Raw genomic sequence first — 20,711 nt, 5'->3', positions numbered from 1 at the left:
GGGTGTAAATGAAGGTTGTAATTGATGTATGTTTAAGTTTTGGGGGAAACAAATATATTAGTATTACTTATTAGTAATTAAGTCAAAAGTACAAAAAAAAACCTTTGCCAATAACCAAAACTATTCTAAGTTTGGCAGAAAAACTGTCATCACTCATAGTAAGAAGCTGATTTAACATACTACATTTGGGTACACCTGTTGCTTGACACAAAAACTGCAATTTAAAATTTATCTATTTACTTTATAGGGAGAGATAAATATCGGTATAGAAGTACAAGATGTAAACATGCCAGAGTTGGCAGGAATGCTAATTTACATTTGTAAAGAATATCCAGGTTGTACCAGCTTATTTATGGAATAAACAAACACATAGGTACTGTGGGTTGTGAAAGCAAGTAGCCAATAATGCACAATTTTGATGACATTATATGGACTTTTGAATATCTTAAGATTTTGGATGGGCATGGTGAAAACACGGAAGGAGGCAGAAATACAGAGCAACTTGGAAAAATATAAGATTTTAATACAAGAGAAAGAGTGTAAAAAGTTTTCACAGGTGTGAGACAGAACGTGTTAATCAGTAATTCAGTGCAGAGACTTACAATGATTTACATCACCTACAATGATTGTGCAAATGTTATTCACACAAAACAAATAACAACAGTGATCCAGATGTGAAAAACAGCATTATGACACAGTATTCACAGAAAAACTGTCGGAAAGAAATATTTACATAATCTTTTAAGCAAATACCATTTATTTTCTGGCAGCCTTGAGCTTGTAAACATGACAGCAGAAATTACTGTTCTTTTGTTCAATATGACCAATTGTGTCTTTGTCAAAGAACAGCTCATGTCGATAAGTCTGAAACCAAAGATGAGAGCACACATGAATCCATATACACAGACACTTCAGCTTAACATTGGTACAATCATGTCAGGTCGCTCACCTCGTCCCAAGGTTCAACCAGATCAACCGTCCGCAGTAACTGACCGCTCTGGTTGTCATGCAGTCGAATTTGGGCTCTTCCTTCTCCCTCCTCACCGTTAGTTACCACCACTGCCAAAAGGTCCAGCTCATCCTCATATTCCACCATACGGAAAGTCTGTAAAATCCAAAGGCTCATTGTTGTGAAGCTCTGCTAAGTTCTGTGTATATATATAGGGACGCCTAAGCGAAATTTTTACGAAAGCCCTGTATCCTGCTACTTATTGTCAGTCTCTTTAAAGGGACAGTGTGAAGGATTTGGCGACATCTAGTGGTGTGGTTGCAGATTGCAACCAGCCGAGTACCCCTCCGCTCACTCCTCCCTTTTCCGAGACTGCGGTAATGTGAGCCGCCGAGTGCAAAACCGTGGTAACGCCGTTCACCTTGCTCAGTGGCTGCCTTACCATAATAACACTACTTTAGGAGCAACGGGAGTCAGACGATGGCTGGCGGTACCACGGTTTTGCACTCTGCGGCTCACGTTACCGCAGTTTCACAAGCATGTCGCAGAACTACGGTGACCTTCAGGTAACGTAAAAGGCTCTCATAAGAACCAGCATTTGGTTTGTCTGTTCTGTGCTACTGTAGAAACATGATGGTGCAACATGGTGGACTCCGTAAAGAGGACCCGCTCCCTATGTAGATATGAAGGGCTCAATCTAAGCTAACAACAACACAGTGATTCTTCGTTTCAGGTGATTATACACTGAAAAGACAGCACAGTAAGTATTTTCTTTGCAGAGATACTGGATCAATAATAAAGGCGTAATCACTTACCTCTTGATCTGGGTCATCATCCAACTGATGAAATCTTTTCTTCACCGTGCGGCCTGATGAGGTGACAGTGACTTGTGAGGTCGGCTGCAGTAGATGGAAAGCAGAAACATTCATTTTTGACCAATGTCATACTGTAGTGCACATGTGATACTGTACATATATGAAGCTGATTCATTCATGATCAAGGTAAACTGAGTACAGCACTTAGTTGACTTAGTAGGTAAATAATGACACTTACATTGTTGTTTCGATGGACTTTCATAGAGAAGTCCTCAAGTACCTTTGATGGCAAACCACTGTTTGGTTCACCAAGGATTTTTAGGACACTTTGGAGGAAAAAACATGTTAATAAAAAGAAAAAAGTCTCAAACTGTATATATATGCGGCACAGTTAAATGCAACACAATACAACACATTTCACCGCTGTCTTCATTTTGTTATGTAATGTTGACTGTAGTACTCACTTTATGGTGGCAGGTCCAACATGAATGATTCTTCCTGAGTCGTCAGGGTGGAAGAAGATCCCATCACTCTCTAGAGAGCAGCAGTCCATGTTTTGTATTCCATTTGTTGCCTAATGTCATCAAATTAAAAAGAAAACACATTAACTAGGATATGCATTATTAATTATAGCAAACTGCACATGGTACCATGAGGACATAACTATAACTCAGTTTCATCTTGCAGTTCTTGAAAAAAATCTAAAAGAAAATTTAGCAGTTGAGTCAAATATGATTTTTTTTCCCACGCTGAATCTACTGACAAGTTTTTTTTGTGATGTGTAACTGGATTTGAGCACTTCAGAGTCTGCACAGCATCAACAACCTGTGCACGCAGCATTGTGAGAAAGACAACACTTGACTTATTTAAGTGATACTCCACTCCAACTCTATTGTTTGAGTACAGCTTAACCACTGTTGACTTAAAAAAAGTGGTTGTGTAAAACGCTGCTTCTGGTGCAGTTTTAGAGCTTCAAGGAGCGTGATAGTGCCGTTTGACACTTTTCAGGTGGAGTATCAGTGTGATAATTAGGTTTCTGCTAATGAAGTGTGTGTCGTACCATTTAAAAAAGAATACGACACATGCATTTATCTTTTATGCTGAAAGCTTAAGCAGTATTTTTCATCAGTATCTCGGGCACACCACATTAATCAGGGCAAACAAAACTATGGTTTCTTGTGTTTTGGAAACTGTGGCTGCTTAAATTTGATTTAATGTTTTTCTACACAATCAATTGTGCAGCCATAGTTGCAGACAATTGTGTCTGGTAAGAAATAAGTGTGAACAGTGTCATCAAAGACATTAAATCTGGAATAATCTGGAAAAATTACAGAGAAGCTTGTGTTACATAAACAGAAAAGATCTGCACAAAAGTAGCTGGACCATTTTTGGGGGTTTTGAATGGTGATTACAGGTTTGGTTCTGTGCTGCGCTGTCCAGCAGCTGAATACAAAGACTGTCACAAACATCTGAGGCCCTTCTTACCCTGACACTTTCAATGAGCTCTGGCCAATTTGGTGCTCTACACACAACAAGATAGGGTATATTTATCCATCATTGCCAAGCATGTGCTACATTTTGTACTCAGATTACAAAATTATTGTTGATGTTATCGTGTATGGTTAAAGAGGATTCTTTAAACTTACCATAATGCTGTCCTTGAGTGAACAGATGTGGTGAGTGCCCTTATGGTTTTTATGCGGTGGTGTGTAGATGTAGTGCCACGGGTAGCCTCCAATCTGGACACTGTTATTAGCACATGACACCTCGAAAAGCACTGGAGGCCAATCTGAGCAATAAGACAAAAAAAACAAAACTACCATGTTTACTTAATGAAAAGCATCCCTGCTTTGGGTGTCCACGTAGATCTACTAAAATATTTAACACAAAGATACCACCAGTCCCTAGAATTAGATTTAATTTATGTCTCCTTCATTTTGTCAATTCTATTTCACTTTATTTAATTATTCATTTCCTTTATTTTGAAGATTTTTCCTTTCCATTTGGTTTACTCATTTGTGATACTGTTCTCAAAATGCAATCCTGTGTCTTTTATATTATCCGTTTCACATTTGTGAATGCAAAGGAACGTGGTTCTGTGATTCTTACGTGTTAATGAAAATGAATATTGACACATTATTGAACAGTGCGCTGAACGTATAATCCTTGGCTCAATAAAAAGTATTTGAAGAGAGATACCAACGGTCTAGACTTAAAGGTCCAGTGTGTAGGATCTGGCGGTGGTGAGGTGAGGAGATTGCAACCAACTGAAGCCTCTCCCGTGTGCCAAACGCGTTGGAGCGCTACGGTGGCCGACGCAAATAGGCGAATAGCCCTCTCTCATTCATTGGAGCAGAGCCATTGTGTAGTGTGTGTGTACGTGGGAAGTGAATGGTGAAGCAAGAGAGAGAGAGCGGCAGCGAGGGGTGCGAGTAATGTTATCGACTCCAGCCCAAATAGGAAAAGGTAACAGAATTTGGTTTGTCCATTCTGGGCTACTGTAGAAACATGGCATTGCAACATGGCAGACTCCGTGGAGAGGACACGCTCCCTATGTAGAGTCCCCCTAAACGGCTCATTCTAAGGTAACGAAAACACAACGATTCTTATTTTCAGGTGATTATACACTAAAGAAAACATACTTATTGATATTATATTCCATTTCTGCCAATAGATTCCCCTAATCGTTAAAAACTGGTCCTTTAAAACGGACTCACCTGTGATCTGGATATTTACCGGGATACCAAACGGAACATGTCCCACTGTTTTGCCACCAAGAAGTGAATTCTGCTTTCCGAGCGTCAACTTCTCTGTCAAGTACTGAAACAAAGAAAATATTCCTCAGATACACAGAGCTGTAAACAGCAAAATGAGCCAGAAGCATAGTAAAACACTGAATATGCAAACATTCACACATATTACATTTTCAACAAATGTATTTCTAATGCAATGTTTAAAAATCGGATTATATAAAATATTCAACTTGCTCAACAGTGTGCAGGAAACTCTTTAGGATAAAAAAAAAATGACGTACCCTTTGAACAATGTGCTCAAAGCTGTACAGCTTCACTGACTTGTTGCTGTATGACACCACAAGGAGCCCTTGAGACAGAACAACATCAGTAACACCATTTCCAAACACCTGAAAGAATAAGATTTACATTTTTAAAATAACATATCACTCCCTCGGGCAAAAAAAAAAAAAACTACAAACAAATCTGCATACCTTTTTATTGATCTCCAAAATGCCCACAATTTGTAAGGGGAAGACATGAAAGATGGCGAGGTGCATCACCGTATTCTGAGTGATACCTGCCTGTGAATTATATAAACAAATTAATTAAATTCTTTCATCTCTTTTCCACATCAGAGATCTACGACGGAGTATTAGGGCCACATTTAGGGAAAAAAAATTAATCTGAGATTTCGAGAATAAAGTCATAATATTACGAGAATAAATGGGAAGAATCTTGGGGCCCCTTTTCGCAATATTTGGACTCAGTTTGACAATATTTCCATTCATATTGATTGTTTTGTTTTCCTTTTCTCTGTTCTGCTGTTGAATACTCACACTATGGATGGCCTGCATTTAACTATCACATGGATGATACTGTATGTAATGATATGTATGTTTTGTCCTTGACATGCGGTTTAGATAATTCTCTCTTAGGGATTTGTATTACTCCTCCCCGGGTGTAAAAATGTGTGTGTGTGTGTGTGTGTGAGTGTGCGAGTGTGTGAACTTTCGGGTTTGGTTGCGGGTTTTGATTTTTGTTTGATGTATGTGTTTTGTCAATTTGTCATTAAAAATAATATTAAAAAAAAAACATATCTGGAGGTCAGAGGTCAAGGGACCCCTTTGGAAATGGACATGCCAGTTTTTTCCTCATCAAAATTTAGCGCAAGTTTGGAGGGTTATTTAACCTCTTAGTATTTGTATCTTCATTCTAGCTTTAAAACTGAGCCTGCTACAACCTAAAAATTTAAACTTGCGTTAATGCGTAAAAGAAATTAACGAATTCGCGCTAACGCGTTAATTATCATGTTAACTTTGACAACCCTATTTCATATGTCTTGTGTTGATGTATTTAGGTCCGAGGACTTATTGAACTTCAAATGACGATGATGATTATTATTATTTTTTTTATTTTTTATTTAATTAATTAATTAATTAATTATTTTCTTGTATATATATATATGCATATTACACTATATACATATATACACATTACACTTTATACATACAGTATATATGCATATTACACTATATACATATACTGTATATACACATTACACTCTATATATGCATATAACACTATATACATATACTGTATATACACATTACACTATATATGCATATAACACTATATACATATACTGTATATACACATTACACTCTATACATACAGTATATATATATATGCATATTACACTATATACATATATATACATTACACTATACATATATATGCATATTACACTATATGCATATATATATGCACATGAAACCACATTTTGACTAATGCTATATATATATATATTTTAAATATGTATAGCATTAGTCAAAATGTGGTTTCATTTAGGGACGGCGTCCTGCTCCCTTCTGCTTTCTTCTCTTATTTGGCCGGTTGCTGTTTTTTTTTTCTTTCTGAAGGACCTCAACCAAGTTTTCCAATTTGTTCTGGAGCGACTCTGTTGGGTCTTGCTTTTCTGCTGTTCGGCCGTAAGCATCTGCACGTTCACGCCGTGAAACTCGCTGAGGTCATCCAGTTCAGTTTGAAGGATCCGGTTTTCGTTCTGCAGGGTGTTATTTTGCTCCTGAAGCAGCGCAGTTTTCTCCACTTGTATCTGGAGGGACCCCGATTGGACGAGCACATCATCCTGCAGGGTGCGGTTTTTCTCCTTCAAGGTGCGGATTGCCTCCTGCATGGTGCTTCTCATTTCCTCCTGAACAAGTGCAGTTTTCTTCACTTGTTTCTGGATGAACCCCGTTTTAACGAGCACATCATCCTTCAGGGTGCGGTTTTTCTCCTGTAGGGTGCTATTTTCCTCCTTTAGGGTGCTATTTTCCTCCTGTAGGGTGCTATTTTCCTCCTTTAGGGTGCTATTTTCCTCCTGCAGGGTGCTATTTTCCTCCTTTAGGGTGCTATTTTCCTCCTTTAGGGTGCTATTTTCCTCCTGCAGGGTGCTGTCTTTCTCCTCCAGGAGTTTATTCAAGTTGTCCACTTGTTTCTGGAGCGGCTCGGCTTGGATCTTACTTTTCTCAAGCTTGGTGGTAAGGATCTTCAGCTCCACAGCGTGAAAGTCGCGAATGACCCTGAGTTCAGTTCGGAGGCCCTGATTGACCGCCTGCTCAGCTTGGAGCTCTTTTAGTCTGACTTTGAGAACCCCCACTTCATCTTGCAGGTGGCTGTCTTGCTTCTGAAGGATGCGGTATTTGTCCGCAAAGAAGAGGTTTTTCTCCCGCAGGGTGTTATTTTCCTCCTGAAGCAGCGTAGTATTCTCCACTTGTCTCTGGAGGGACTCCGTTTGGATGAGCACTTTCTCCAGCTCGGTGGTAAGCATCTTCAGCTTCACGTCCTGAAAGTCGCTGAGGTCCTCCTGCTCAGCTTGGAGCTTTTTTACGCTGGTTTTGTGAGCCACGCGTTTTTTCCCCAGCAGGGTGCTGTCTTTCTCGTCCAGGAGCTTATTCAAATTGTCCACTTGTTTCTGGAGGGACCCGTTTTGGAAGATCTTGCGGACCACTTCATTGATAAGGTGCTTCACCTTCTCCTCCTGACAGCTCAGGTCAATCTCATGTGAAGCTTTCAGCTTCTCTAGTTGCAGCTGAAGGGAATCATTTTTATCTTTTTCAGCCTGGAGCTCTGCAGAGAGCTGTTGACAGCTGATCACTGTGAGGTCCTCGTAGATTTGTTGCTGGTGCATTGTTCTTGTGTAGATGCAGTCTGTCACTGATGAACAGTTCCTTCTCTATCTGTGGTTTGCCTCAATTGAAAATTTTCTTTCTCTATCACAAAGGTGTAATCTCGAGTTCGAGTCTGAGTTCAATGGTTGGTTCTGTCTTGAGGGACACATGTAAGCTTCCACAACTTGGCTGTATGACATCACAAAGCACTTGTAGCATTCGATGATGTCATAAAGCCAAGTTGGGGAAGCATTGTACTTGTAGCAATTGATGATGTCATCAAACGATTGGAACATTCGATGATGTCATCAAAGCACTCCAAACATCTTATATACACTTTCTTTACTGTACACATGTTCATATACATTAGTATTAACATACATAAACAATAAGAAAAAAGATAAAAAATAATAATAATTACATACCAGAGTTACATGCATCATATTTCATTTAATCACTTAAGGGTCTTACTGGCTTTTTTGTTTTTAACATTAGGTTAGATGGTGCTATGCTGTTTGAATTAATTAATAAAGTGCAGGAAAGTTGGTTCATCACCAGTTTTTTTTTTAAGAATATTCTTTTTTTTTTATATACAGCATGATATTTTCAATCTTATATTGACTAAAATATGACATCAAACATAAACATTGTGGAAACAGTTCCATTTTATCTGACTCATGCAGAGTTCCACAGTGACCGCTGTTCTTTAAATGTTTACATTCTATTTAATTGAACAGTTAGTTTCAAGCGATCTCCACACAATAAGACAGGATTTCATTTAGGGTTAAATACAGATGTTTTTAGGATTTGCCACCATTGGTTGTTTGTGCATACTCTTAAAATACGTCCATGTATGTGATTTTAGGAGAGCAAGAATTTTCCCACCTAACCCCCTACTTTTGCCGCTGACAGGCTCAGATTGTTTTTTATTGTTTGCCCTTGTTTAAATGTGTTGCATTTTTTTTTATTGTGAAGCAGTTTGAGCTACATCTCTTGTAAAGTGCTCTATAAATAAAGTTTCTTATTATTAAAAAAAAAAAAAAATAATAATAATATTACGAGAATGAAGTCATAAGTTTACGAGAAAAAAGTTGTAATATTATGAGACTAAAGTTTTAAGTTTATGAGAAAAAGTCGCAATATTATGAGAATAAAGTCATAAAGTCAAAGTAGTAATTTTACGTGCCTGTGTGAAAATGACGAATGTGGCGCATCTTGTGAAGTTGTACTTTAGTATAGGTTTCACAAATAGCAAAATACTTAATCTTTTCTCATAAAGTTATGACTTTATTCTCGTAATATTACGACTTTTTCCAGATTTTTCTTGCCCTCAATGTGGCCCTACTCCGTCGTAGAGATCCCTTCATGGGACAAGAAGTAAAATGAATAGTTGATCAATCGATTAATCAATCCACAAAAAAACAATGGGAAACACAATATGCAAAATTTTCACTGGTTCCAACTTCTCAAATGTGAGGATTCATTGCTGTTTATGATTTTCTGATTATTGTAAATTTAATATTTGGGGGTTTAGGACAAAACTAGCTATTCACCTTGAACTCTGAGAATTTGTTATCTTTTCTTTTCATTTAGTTGTAGCTAGGGGTGTCACGATATACCAGTATTGACGATGACCTTGACATTGAAAAAAATCAATTTATATCATGTTAATAATACACATATGATAATATTATGTAAATAATCCAGCGGCGCTTATATCGTGTTATATGTACAGTTATGGTTACAGACTCTCTCTCCACCTCCCTACACTCGTATTTTGGGTGTAATTAATTTGCCAAAAAGAGACAAAATGCATAATAAACAACAGTTAAAGATGAATTTGACTGATAGTATTATTGTTATTTATTTTCTATTATTGTGAATTATTTTGGCCATGATAATCATGAAAATCTGATATTGTGACAGCCCTAGCAGCCCTTGAAAAGTGATTCCTAAATTCCCTCACTGATCATTACAAGTTTTTATATCTATTTTCTTAGATGTATGCAATGCGCCTATCAAAATTCATGAACTGCCGAAAATCTATGTACAGCCAGATACAAGGCTTTATTACTCTTAATAAAGTGCCCTGACACTCTTCCATAAGGCACAAAAGTTATGAAAATAATTACTTACCTGTCGTGCTAAGGAGGTTTCTTTGTTTTGAACAGATTTAACATAAAACACCTCTTGAGCAACATCCCAGCCAAGATACCTGCCAAAAAACAACATAGAGTAATGTTAAAAGGTTTTTAAATTCACCAAAACTGAAAATACATTTATTCATTTCCACTGTAAGAGCAGAGATCTTGACAATACCTGAACTTGTGGTTTGAAGAGAGGTAAACCTTCTGCAGCTCTTCTCCTGTTTCAGCTGAGAGGCGATACAGCCAGTTATTGGCGGTCAAAGCCAACAGGTTGGGTTTATGATCAGACGGGGAGGCTAATGTGCTGTCCTGTCGACGAGACAAATGAAACAACAATCTGAACCTGGGTTGTTGAAATCTGATCACTGAAAAATCAGCTTCACTGTGTTTAATTTCACTTACAAGTGGGCTCTGACACAGCAAGGCATCTTCAAATTTCTCCAGTTTAGATCTCTTAGGCAGTTTGTATAGAACTTGAGGCTCCGAATGAACACTGAAACCAGAAGATTTAATAACTCATTGTGTCAGAGTAAAAACATTTCATTCTGTTGTCAGTGTCCCTTACATGTTTACACCTGAATGCCATGTACAAAAACATCATGACGATATACACTAATTTTCACGTTGCTCTAAAAACACAGCGCTTTTAATTTGATGGATGACCTTAATAAATTTGATCCGGCAAGCTATAGTATGTCTACACTTTTAAAAGAGATCTTAAGACATATCTTTTTAGCCTGGCTTTTACTTAAGGTGCCTTGTCATTTATTGCCTTAGTTTGCAAGTCTTAATTTATTGGTTTTCATACTATTTCTATCTCTTGTGACTTTTATTTATTGTAACAATTATTTTTTGTTGTTTTTGTTTTGTCTGTGCTGTTTTAATCTTGCTCCGTGAAGCACTTAAGGCTGCATGATTGTATAAGTACTATATAAATAAAGTTGAGTTGAGTATTGAGAGGGACAAGCCCTGTCACCAAATTCATAAAAGCAGGCGATCCTAAATGACGGAGTTGCACAGTTTAGATTAAATCATGGTGTGGAATTATCGCTTTCTTTTAGTAGTAGTAGTAGTAAGTAAATGATCTGCATCTCACAGCTGTCCTGCAATGATTCTCAGATTTTGATTTCTTCAGAGATACACTGCTTGACTTGTGTATTATGTGACTTTTCTTTAATGACTTTTTTATTGTTTGATAAAGTGATTAAAAAACAGGAGAAGATAAGTATGGGGACATATAAAATACCAAAAGATATTTTACAAAGAAAGACAAATAACAAAAAAGCAAAAACAAAGGGACAAAAGCAGGCTGAGATACATTACTTGACTTGTGTATTATGTGACTTTTCTACGCCAGTTTTAAAGATGCTGTACTAATGTATCTGTAGCTCTAAGGTGTTATTTTGTATTGTACAGTATGTGGTGCTGAAAAATAAGGAATTATTCATACTCACCAGCTGTAGCAGTTCTGGTAATTTTCAAAGTAGATTTTACCATTCTCATACATTATTGGGGATTTTGAGGTCTTGCTCCATGCTCTAACGAAATCCCTGTTGTCCTACAATGCAACAATAATAAAGAAGATAGTAACTAAAGCATTCATTAAAGGTCCCATATTGTAAAAAAATTAGATTTTCAGGTCGTTTACATTATAGAGCAGGTTTAGTGCAATAAAAATCCTGTTAAACTATCAAAACGTTCAACATACGGAGAAACACACACGCAGCCCGTACTAAATTGTGTATTTGAACACATGCCGTTAGGATTTCTGTCCATTCGTGATGTCACAAATATACAATATTTAGATCATCACACGGTTTTAAACGTAAACATTCTAAATGTGTCCCAGTTTATATCCTGTTGCAGTGGATGTAAACGCTGACAGGAAGTAAACATGGACCCAAGCTGCCCGCTGAACCTCTGAAAGACCAAACTGGCAAATTCTTAAAGGTCCCATATTGTAAAAAGTGAGATTTTCATGTATTTTATATTATAAAGCAGGTTTAAGTGATATATAAATACTGTTAAACTATCAAAACACTCAATATACAGAGAAACACACACAGCCCATATTCAGAAATTGTACATTTGAAACAAGCCGTTAGGATTTCTGTCCATTTGTGATGTCACAAATACTACCCTACATGAACAAAAGCACTACTTTAGTAATGAAAAGTCTTTCCACAAAATAGAAATATAACACTGAAAAGGAAAGAACATGGGAGCTTATACATTAATTAATGCAATTATTTGATTGTTAAATGTGTTTATGGTATCATCAGCTGACAGGAAGTAAACATGGACCCACACCGTTGCCTACAACGCATTTCCAAACCAGGTAGCTACAGTGAACATCTAAAAGCATGGTTTGTTTTCCATCATTACCTGGAGGAGGATTCCTCTGAGGAGCTTCATGTTGTGTCTGATCAGAGTCCCAGCATCCCCCATGCCTGTACTCCTCTGGCTCAGCAGCTCAGCCGCGTTTACGGCTCTGTTTCTCCGGTACGGCGCCATCAGCAGGAGGAACTAGTCTCTACAGGAGGAGGACTGTCTGTCTGGTAGCAGCATGACAGGAGACAACCAGAGCTGACCAACAAGAGCAGAGGCACAGCCAGGTAAGACTATGACTATATGACTTCCCAGTCAGATAACGTCTCTCACTGAGTGTCCATCTCTTCAGAGACACACGTGGAGCCTCCTCATAAAGTCAGCACTGTTCAGCTCGACCACAATCGATATTTACTTCGTTTAAAAGTCGTACCTGGTTGGTTATAAATAACCCTAGCGTTAGTTGAACTGGGTAGTTGTCCAGAGGTGAAATAAAGAGGTGATAATCAGCTGTTTAAAGTTGGGGAACCATGTTTGTAGTTGTTGTTTGTTTCTTCTTCTTCTGCTGGAGAATTAAAGGCACGTGGACAGCCATCTTGGATCAGTAGCGCCTCCCTCTAAGCGATGGCGCATGGAGGTATTACACCCAGGGAATGAAATTAACCTTTTTCCTCACCTGCCACTGTGGCAGGTCACTGAACATTTCTACCAGCCACTCATTGTGTTCTTCTAAGGTTTATTCAACTTCAACTATTTCTTCCGTACGTTTTTTGCAGTTAAACTACTCCTGCATACTTCCAGCTACAGAAACCGTTCAACTATCAAAATATTCAGCTCTTTAAGGACATTAGTGCTATGACTTTCTTGTTTCAACTATTTATACTTTTTAAAATATTAAAAGGGACTATTTGTAACTTTGTACGCGCATAAATGTAGCGGGTCGTCACACATGCGCGCTCGCATATGCGCGTTCGCGTGTAGCCGCTGTACCCTCCTCCTCTGCCTGCTCTCCTTCACTCAGACAGCTCAGCTCGTTCCACCTCTAGACGTGAACGCGCGCTCACTACACACTGCAGAAGAGTTAGTTTAGCTCTGACAATATCTAGTGAATGTACAGGGGACGTTTGTGCAGAAATAACTGCTGCAGCTCCTCCAGACCAACAGAGGTTTTCCGTGTCTTGTGAAGTGACGGAGCTCTACAGAGATTTATGTTGTCTTCTCGTTACCGACCGGGTGCCGGTGTCTCCTCTGCTCTCTCTGGCTGCGGGCGGAGAGAGCAGAGAGACACGCTGGAGAGCCCCGCTGCCTCAGCCTGCACTTAGGCAGGAAAAGCCAACACTAGGATCAGATCTAAATCATGTTCATGGAGAGACCTTCGTCTGGTCAGCTAACATTACTGCCAAGCAGCTGAAATATAGAGTGATATTGTGGTTTTAGCTGACGTGTGTGGCCTCACTGTTTTGAGTGATGCTCGTTCAGGTATATTTAGAGCGAGCAAGCGCGAGCCCGACGCTGACTTTCGTTGATTTCACGGCCGCAGGTGTCGCTGTTAAGAAGCATTTCTGAAAGTTACAAATAGTCCCTTTAACTACTCCTGCATACTTCCAGCTACAGAAATTGTTCAACTATCAAAATATTCAGCTCTTTAAGGACAATAGTGCTATGACTTTTCTTGTTTCAACTAATTATACTTTTTAAAATATTAAGCTTTTTATTTAATCTTCTAGGGTTTTCAGCAGTGCAATGCATTTGAGCTTTAACATTTTTAGGCAAGTCATTTCACATTTCTGCATTTTCAGCAATGCTTTGCAATAAATTTCAGCTGTCAGCATTCCCACACATTTTCAGCAGGAAATGCATTTTCTAGTTTATTTTGTCTGCCACTTCTGAAATCTAGGTAGAACGCTTTAAAACTGTAAACACTGAGTCAGTGGTACCATACTGTAGAATTATGGAATATATCATGTAACCTTAATCCATGATTATATTTGGTAGCATTTCATTTTACAGGACCACAAATTTCATGGTAATTAGGTGATAAATAGCAAGTAACCTATTTGAAATTTCTATGGAATCACTGCCAAAATTATTTACCTCAAAGTAAATCGAAAATTACCTTTTTATAAACACAATTCAATAATTATATGCTAAAATAGCAGTAAATTTACCTCACAGAGCGTGGGAGTACACATACAACCCAACTTAAAAAAATCAGAACTAACCTTTACAGTTATTTCCAAACTTTACACAGCTAACTTTGACTCAGCCAGTGCTAGCTCACATAATTCATAACCTTATTGATTAGCTTCGATTAGTTTACTTTGGTAACCTACATCACTGCTTTGTGCAATGGCTGAGTGGGTGTTTCCATTTGACAAAAAAGGACAGATGTGGCTGCACTATGAATGTGATTTTATGTTTTTCCACAATTTATTATGCAGCCATATTTGCTGACAATTGTCTCTGGTAAAAAATAAATGTGAACAGTCAGTGTCATCAAAGACTAAGACTAAATCTGGTATAACACACCAGCAGGTCAGTGAGTTCATTTAAAAAAACAACTCAAAAAGATCAAATTCATATAATAGTAACAGTCACGGATACAGGGTGTTCTGTCTTAACCTTATTTTAATCTTTCCAAAACAAAAACCTCCTTGTTGAAAAGCGTCTCCAGTATATTATCCTTATCAGACAACCAAAACTAATCAGAATTCCTAAACTGTATTTTTTTTTAAATAACAGCTCCTTAGGCCACTGTATATAGGACAGTGAAACATAAAATGAAATGTGTTCTCATCAAAAAAAGATAACAACACAAAAATGCTGCTCTGTGGGAAAGTTCTTAGAGCACACAAGGACTTTTGTCTTATCTTTAAATTCTATTTAAAATATGATTCTGTGTGTCATTCTGCCTCTGCTTGCATCACTGCACTGGCTACCTGTATCTTTTAGAATTAATTTTAAAGTATTTTTAAATATCTATAAAGCCTTACATAATCAAGCACCTTCATATATCAATGACTGCCTTTCATTTTATGTCCCAACAAAAACTCTCAGATCTTCTGTCCTTTTTTTAGAAGCTCCTAAAGTGTCCCACAATAAATCTGGTGAGGCTTGCTTGTTAAGCATTTGGGCTGCATCTATGCATGAAATGTACTATTCTTCTTAATATTGAATGTATTTATTCAACTGGAAATTGTTCCTGAAAATAAAATACATGTGATAAAGAAAAAATATAAAGATGTTGATGACAGTATCCGGTAGCAACATATTGCTAAGAGAGTAAAACAACTATTTTGTTTGCGTTAAACAGCACCAGCCTTATAAGCTGTAGGTGCACTATCAAAGCATTTTAAAATATATTACTGTTTATTTGCATTTTTACAGAGTAAATGCATAAACTGCGAAGCTTCTCGGTAGCCAAATTGGCTAAAGCTTTCAGCAGATTATCATCAAAACTAAAGAGTACCGGAGGAAGACCTTCAGCTCCACTGGGTTCACGGATTCTGACCAATCCTGATGACATCTTTAAGCACAACATGTGGTCAGTAATGTACTGTAGTAAGACTTTAATTTGTCACCCATCTGTATATGCCTTTTATGGAGATAGTAGGAACAACACTGAGCTTTCTGATCAAGTTCAAAATGCAACGGTGGATTTATATGTTACAGTTTTATATTAGATGTATCAACAATTGCTTTTGTATTATATTTCAGGGATCATGTGCAATGGACAGAGGAGGATAAAGAAAATGCACGGCAGAAGGCAGAAGAAAATTCCTGTATACAAATTCCTATCGAGGAACAAGGCAAGAAAGTATTCCCGCAAAAATATTTTTCAGGTTAGATTTGACTGGGTTAAACTTTTGTGTAAAATACCCTTAAATCCTCTCCATACAGGTAAATTTGACACAGAGGCTTGCCAGTACTGGGACAAGTTTTACGAGATGCACCAGGATAAGTTCTTTAAAGATCGCAAGTGGCTGTTTTTAGAGTTCCCAGAGCTGCTTCCTTCAGGTGCAAAAAGTCAAGCCACAAACTGGTGTCTGGGTGATCAGCCTGTTTCAGACCCACAACCTGCTGAATCCAGCACAGACACAGAGACAAGACACCGGCAACACAACGGACCCACACACCATCACAGAAACCCAGACACCTCAAATGATCAAGGACGTGTCTGTCATGGAGCAGCACCAGAAAAACATGAAGCTGCCGTACAGACTACTACTTTCCCTGGCCAGCATGCATCTTTCAGGATCTTGGAGGTTTTCAAAACTCACATGTATTGATATTCATTTTGATTGTTTTAATATAGATTGTTGCTTGTGGACCATAACACAATTATGATAGCAGGCTGCAAGTTGCTCGACTAAAAGTGTAAGAACAGAACAGCACTTACAAATAAATACCAAATATCAACAGAATATATTTTTTCTTCACAGGTTGGATGTGGAGTGGGTAACAGTGTATTTCCCATCGTTAGTTCCATAAAGTGAGTAAATTATATTTCCATATATTCCACATATGTCAATTGTCAGAGCAATGTATGTTTACAGAAGCAAAACATTTAAAATACACACAATATTGGTCAGTAAAATACAGTTTTATTTACCATTTTATTGTGTATAGACCATTTCACAGTTGTAAACGTTGACAGGAACGTTGCAGTTGTGCTGTATTTGTAATGAGTAAGAATGTTAAATTGGCTTTTCTGTTACACAGACAAACGGATGCATTTCTATACTGTTGTGACTTCTCCACATGTGCCATTCAGCTGGTCAAGGTAAGCTTTTCTAATATTGTTTGGTATGAACATGCACAGTATTGAGGTTAATACTAGGGTTATAAATCACAAGTTTCATCACGAAACAATATTATAGTGATTCTTTGGATAACGATACGATATTTGCTGATATCACAAAGTCTGCCACGTTACGATTCCGATTTGATTCAATCCAGAGGCCTGCAATCGATATGAGACAATATCATTGCAATCTGCAACCACACAACTAGATGCCGCTAAATCCTTCACACTGTCCCTTTAAGACACATTCAATATGATAGAAAAGTGATGGCAAGGGAGAAATGTTTGTTGTTTTCAGTGCTGTGAAATTTGGAAATGGTATTAAATGTTATAGATAGTTGAAATACAAACACTGAACAGTTGCCGAAATCTGTGTCTGAGCTACCATTTGGAAATTTATTTTGTGTGATCATAAAACATAAATAGCCTACTTTATTTTCCTCATTTAGGACCATCCAGACTACGATGACTCTGTGTGTCATGCCTTTGTCCATGACATTTGTGAGGAGATGGCCTCCTTTCCATTCCCTCCTCAGAGCCTGGATGTTATTCTGGCAGTGTTTGTGCTCTCCTCCATTCATCCGGAGCGGTAAGTGAAGATTAATAGACAAAGGAGAGCCTAAAATAATTTCTGTGATCTGTGTGGACCCCTCCACAACCTTTATAACACCCTGACCCACCTTCACTTTTCCCAAGCTTTGTCTAATTGTCATTGCAAAACTCAAATATAAATCTGTCTATAATGCTCTTATTTCACTGAGTACAAAATATTAACTGTACAGTGGTTTGGTTGACATTAAAGGGATGGTAGCGATAGCATACATTTTTTAATTTTTAAGCTGTAGTTTTACCAAATGCACTTACATTGGCACCTTAGTACTGTCCATGTACAGTAAGACACCTCAGCCTGTAATACATGTTTAGCTGTTTGTTAATGAATATATTCCCATATAGCCTATATTTTGTCCATTAGCTGCACTCCTGTCATACAACATTATTGTTCTATTAATTGACATTTCATTGACAGATTGCAAGGAATCGTGAACCGACTATCTACATACCTGAAACATGGAGGGATATTTCTCTTCCGTGATTACGGGAGATATGACTTATCACAGCTCCGGTTTAAGAAGGGTGAGCCTCCAATTAGTAACACGCACCTGAATACAGCCATTTTATCTACTTTACCTAATTTGTTGTATATTCTGTGTACTCCTCTGTGTGTGTGTGGAGTGTTTTTGACAAATTAATACATTTCATTTCATCAGGACGTTGCTTGTCAGAGAATTTCTATACACGTGGAGATGGAACCTGTGTCTACTTTTTCACTAAAGGTATTTCTGAACCATGAGATCTTAATTTTCTTGGAAGTAACAAATCAAAACATGGAGTAATTAGTTGCTGACAGGACCATAGCTACCATTGAGTACACTGGGGTCATGTCCTTACTGTTTCTTTCTGGGAATTTTAGGAAGCTGGAGGGAGTTTGTATACTACATGGGCAGGTATTTGGGGGTACTGGAATAGGCTGACGTGGTATATTTAAGCTTGACCATTTTAAGGCTAATAAATAAACAAATTATTATTATTTTTTCCCCACCAGAATTTTTCTCTTGGAAGTGAGTAAAAGGCTTTAAAACAGCATTTAGACCTTCATACTGGGAAATAAAATCTAAAAACAAATAAATCAAAAAAATCAAATCAAATCAAATAATTAAATATTTTTTAAATACAATTAATTAAAATATTTTGAGACTTTATTTCTTTTTTCGGTGTCTGGTCAATTTTTTCTGGTGGGACTCATGACCTCTATATATCAAATCCTTGCTACAGCCCTGGTGGTTACTGTGTTATTGTGTGTGTGTATTATGTATATTTATTTATTCAAATAGAATAAAATAAAATTGTATTTAATTTTATTTTATTTTATTTTATTTTATTTTATTTTATTTTATTTTATTTATTTATTTATTACAGAAGAGGTTCATGATTTATTTTCCAATGCTGGACTGGAAGAAATTCAGAATCTGGAGGACAGACGACTCAAAGTGAACAGAGGAAAGAAAATTGCAATGCACCGGGTTTGGATGCAGAGCAAGTACAGGAAATTATATCCACCACCACCATCTTAACACCCCACCATGCACAGCATAATTTGGAGCTATATGGCTTTTTTATATTCAGACTTTGCTGCTTATTTATTCAAACCTGAAAAACATTTTTTAACCAAATGAGTATGTGTACTACAACAACACTGTATGCAATAAACTTATATAACATGTGAAACAAAGCTGTGTTATCTGGTTTTATATACTGGAGATTATTATATCTATGAGATGAGTATATTGACTATATCAAAAATAATTTTGTTATGTCCAAGTGGGAAATACAATGAACATGCATTAGACTTTAAAAATGGAAAACTTTGACTAATGATTATGAATGGAATAAAATTAATGTTTCCTTATTGCCATCTTTAAGTTGGGCTAAATATTACAGAAGGGAAAAACTAGATGATGTTGTTTGTTTAGCACTTATATCGACCGATACAACAATAAAGCAGGTACCAAAAGCAAAATTAAAATCACAAAAGGTGAGTACAACTCACTTTTCCCTCTTTTAGGCTCTTTAAACGTCACTAAGAATAGTTTAGTTTGATCAATCCATCTGGGTGGGATGGTCCCTTTAAGTTAGATAGTCAATGTTATTTTAAATTAGACCGGTCTATAATTAACTATCTTTTCTTAGGTTAACAAGTTATTCCTGTTTGGTTTAGTTATTTTCTCGAGTTAACTCTTTTTTTCTTTGCCTTTTCACAGGTAAGAGATCGATACCACAAAATCCAAATAAAGTGAAACACCATATACCATAAACCATAACCTTGACAATTATGAAAGAGTACAGTATACAATAGATAACACTTCAATTTGATTCAAATTGTTTTAAACTCTGTTCAAGTTCAGTTCACAAATCCAGTTCTGTTCACATTTTAACTAACTATTTATCAATGAAATGTACAGATTTTAACCATTTAAACATATTTGTGCATTTTAATGACATTTATATTTATTTATTATATCATGGTTTTTCACGTGGGTTACATTTGCATGATAAAAATACTCATGATGTCAAAATTCAGACACAAATCAAACGTTTGATTATGAGATATGTCAAACTTTTGACTTGTAAAATTATGACATATTTGACTTATTATCTCAGAATTTTTATATAAAATCATAATATTGAATTCTTATCTTAGGCTGAAATGGGCTTCCACGACCTTTTATTTAATATCTTTAAAGGAACATGTCAGATATTTCTTTTAAGTTTTGAACATCATAATTTCCAGTGAGTTTTCCATCAGTCTACAAACTTGTACCTAAAATGTGGTTATGCATAGTTCCTGTGTATAGTGCATAAAATTTAAAAGTAGTCTGAAATGGGCTTCCACCACCTTTTATTTAATATCTTTAAAAGAAAATGTCAGATATTTCTTTTAAGTTTTCATAATTTCCAGTGAGTTTTCCAACAGTCTACAAACTTGTATCTAAAATGTGGTAATGCATAGTTTGTGTGTATAGTGCATATCATTTATTTAATATCTTTAAAGTAAATGATCTATAAACATCATCATTTCCAGTGAGTTTTCCATCAGTCTGCAACTTGTATCTAAAATGTGTAAATGTGTATGTGTATCTCATAATTTTTATATAAAATCATAATGTTGAGTTCTTTTCTTAGGCTGAAATGGGCTTCCACGACC

At 36.9% G+C, this 20,711-nt stretch overlaps 2 protein-coding genes across 4 annotated transcripts; one reads left to right on the top strand and one right to left on the bottom strand.

Moving 5' to 3' along the window:
- Positions 1-499: 499 nt before the first annotated feature.
- dcaf17 (ddb1 and cul4 associated factor 17) lies at positions 500-12,400 on the bottom strand. Its single transcript, XM_037790261.1, has 14 exons — positions 12,202-12,400; positions 11,271-11,374; positions 10,219-10,309; positions 9,989-10,125; positions 9,806-9,884; positions 4,991-5,080; positions 4,799-4,906; positions 4,482-4,584; positions 3,411-3,553; positions 2,229-2,338; positions 2,003-2,090; positions 1,765-1,848; positions 950-1,105; positions 500-864 (listed from the first exon to the last, which is right to left on the bottom strand). The coding sequence occupies exons 1-14, from the start codon at positions 12,328-12,330 to the stop codon at positions 757-759; spliced, it is 1,530 nt and encodes a 509-aa protein (XP_037646189.1). The 5' UTR covers positions 12,331-12,400; the 3' UTR covers positions 500-756.
- On the top strand, positions 12,298-19,238 carry mettl8 (methyltransferase like 8). Of its 3 annotated transcripts, none has more exons than XM_037790262.1 (10): positions 12,298-12,431; positions 15,532-15,688; positions 15,862-15,953; positions 16,045-16,409; positions 16,587-16,636; positions 16,867-16,927; positions 17,398-17,537; positions 17,976-18,082; positions 18,217-18,282; positions 18,926-19,238. In XM_037790262.1, exons 2-10 carry the CDS (start codon positions 15,537-15,539, stop codon positions 19,078-19,080), a joined length of 1,188 nt encoding a protein of 395 aa, XP_037646190.1. In that variant the 5' UTR covers positions 12,298-12,431; positions 15,532-15,536; the 3' UTR covers positions 19,081-19,238. The 3 variants fall into 3 exon arrangements, with proteins under 3 accessions (XP_037646190.1, XP_037646192.1, XP_037646191.1); XM_037790264.1 differs by lacking the exon at positions 12,298-12,431 and adding an exon at positions 12,685-12,781; XM_037790263.1 differs by lacking the exon at positions 12,298-12,431 and adding an exon at positions 15,202-15,251.
- Positions 19,239-20,711: the final 1,473 nt, after the last annotated feature.

Source organism: Sebastes umbrosus, chromosome 13 (genome assembly GCF_015220745.1).
Source record: "Sebastes umbrosus isolate fSebUmb1 chromosome 13, fSebUmb1.pri, whole genome shotgun sequence".
NCBI lineage: Eukaryota > Metazoa > Chordata > Actinopteri > Perciformes > Sebastidae > Sebastes > Sebastes umbrosus.
This window is presented reverse-complemented; position numbering and strand designations above follow the sequence as displayed.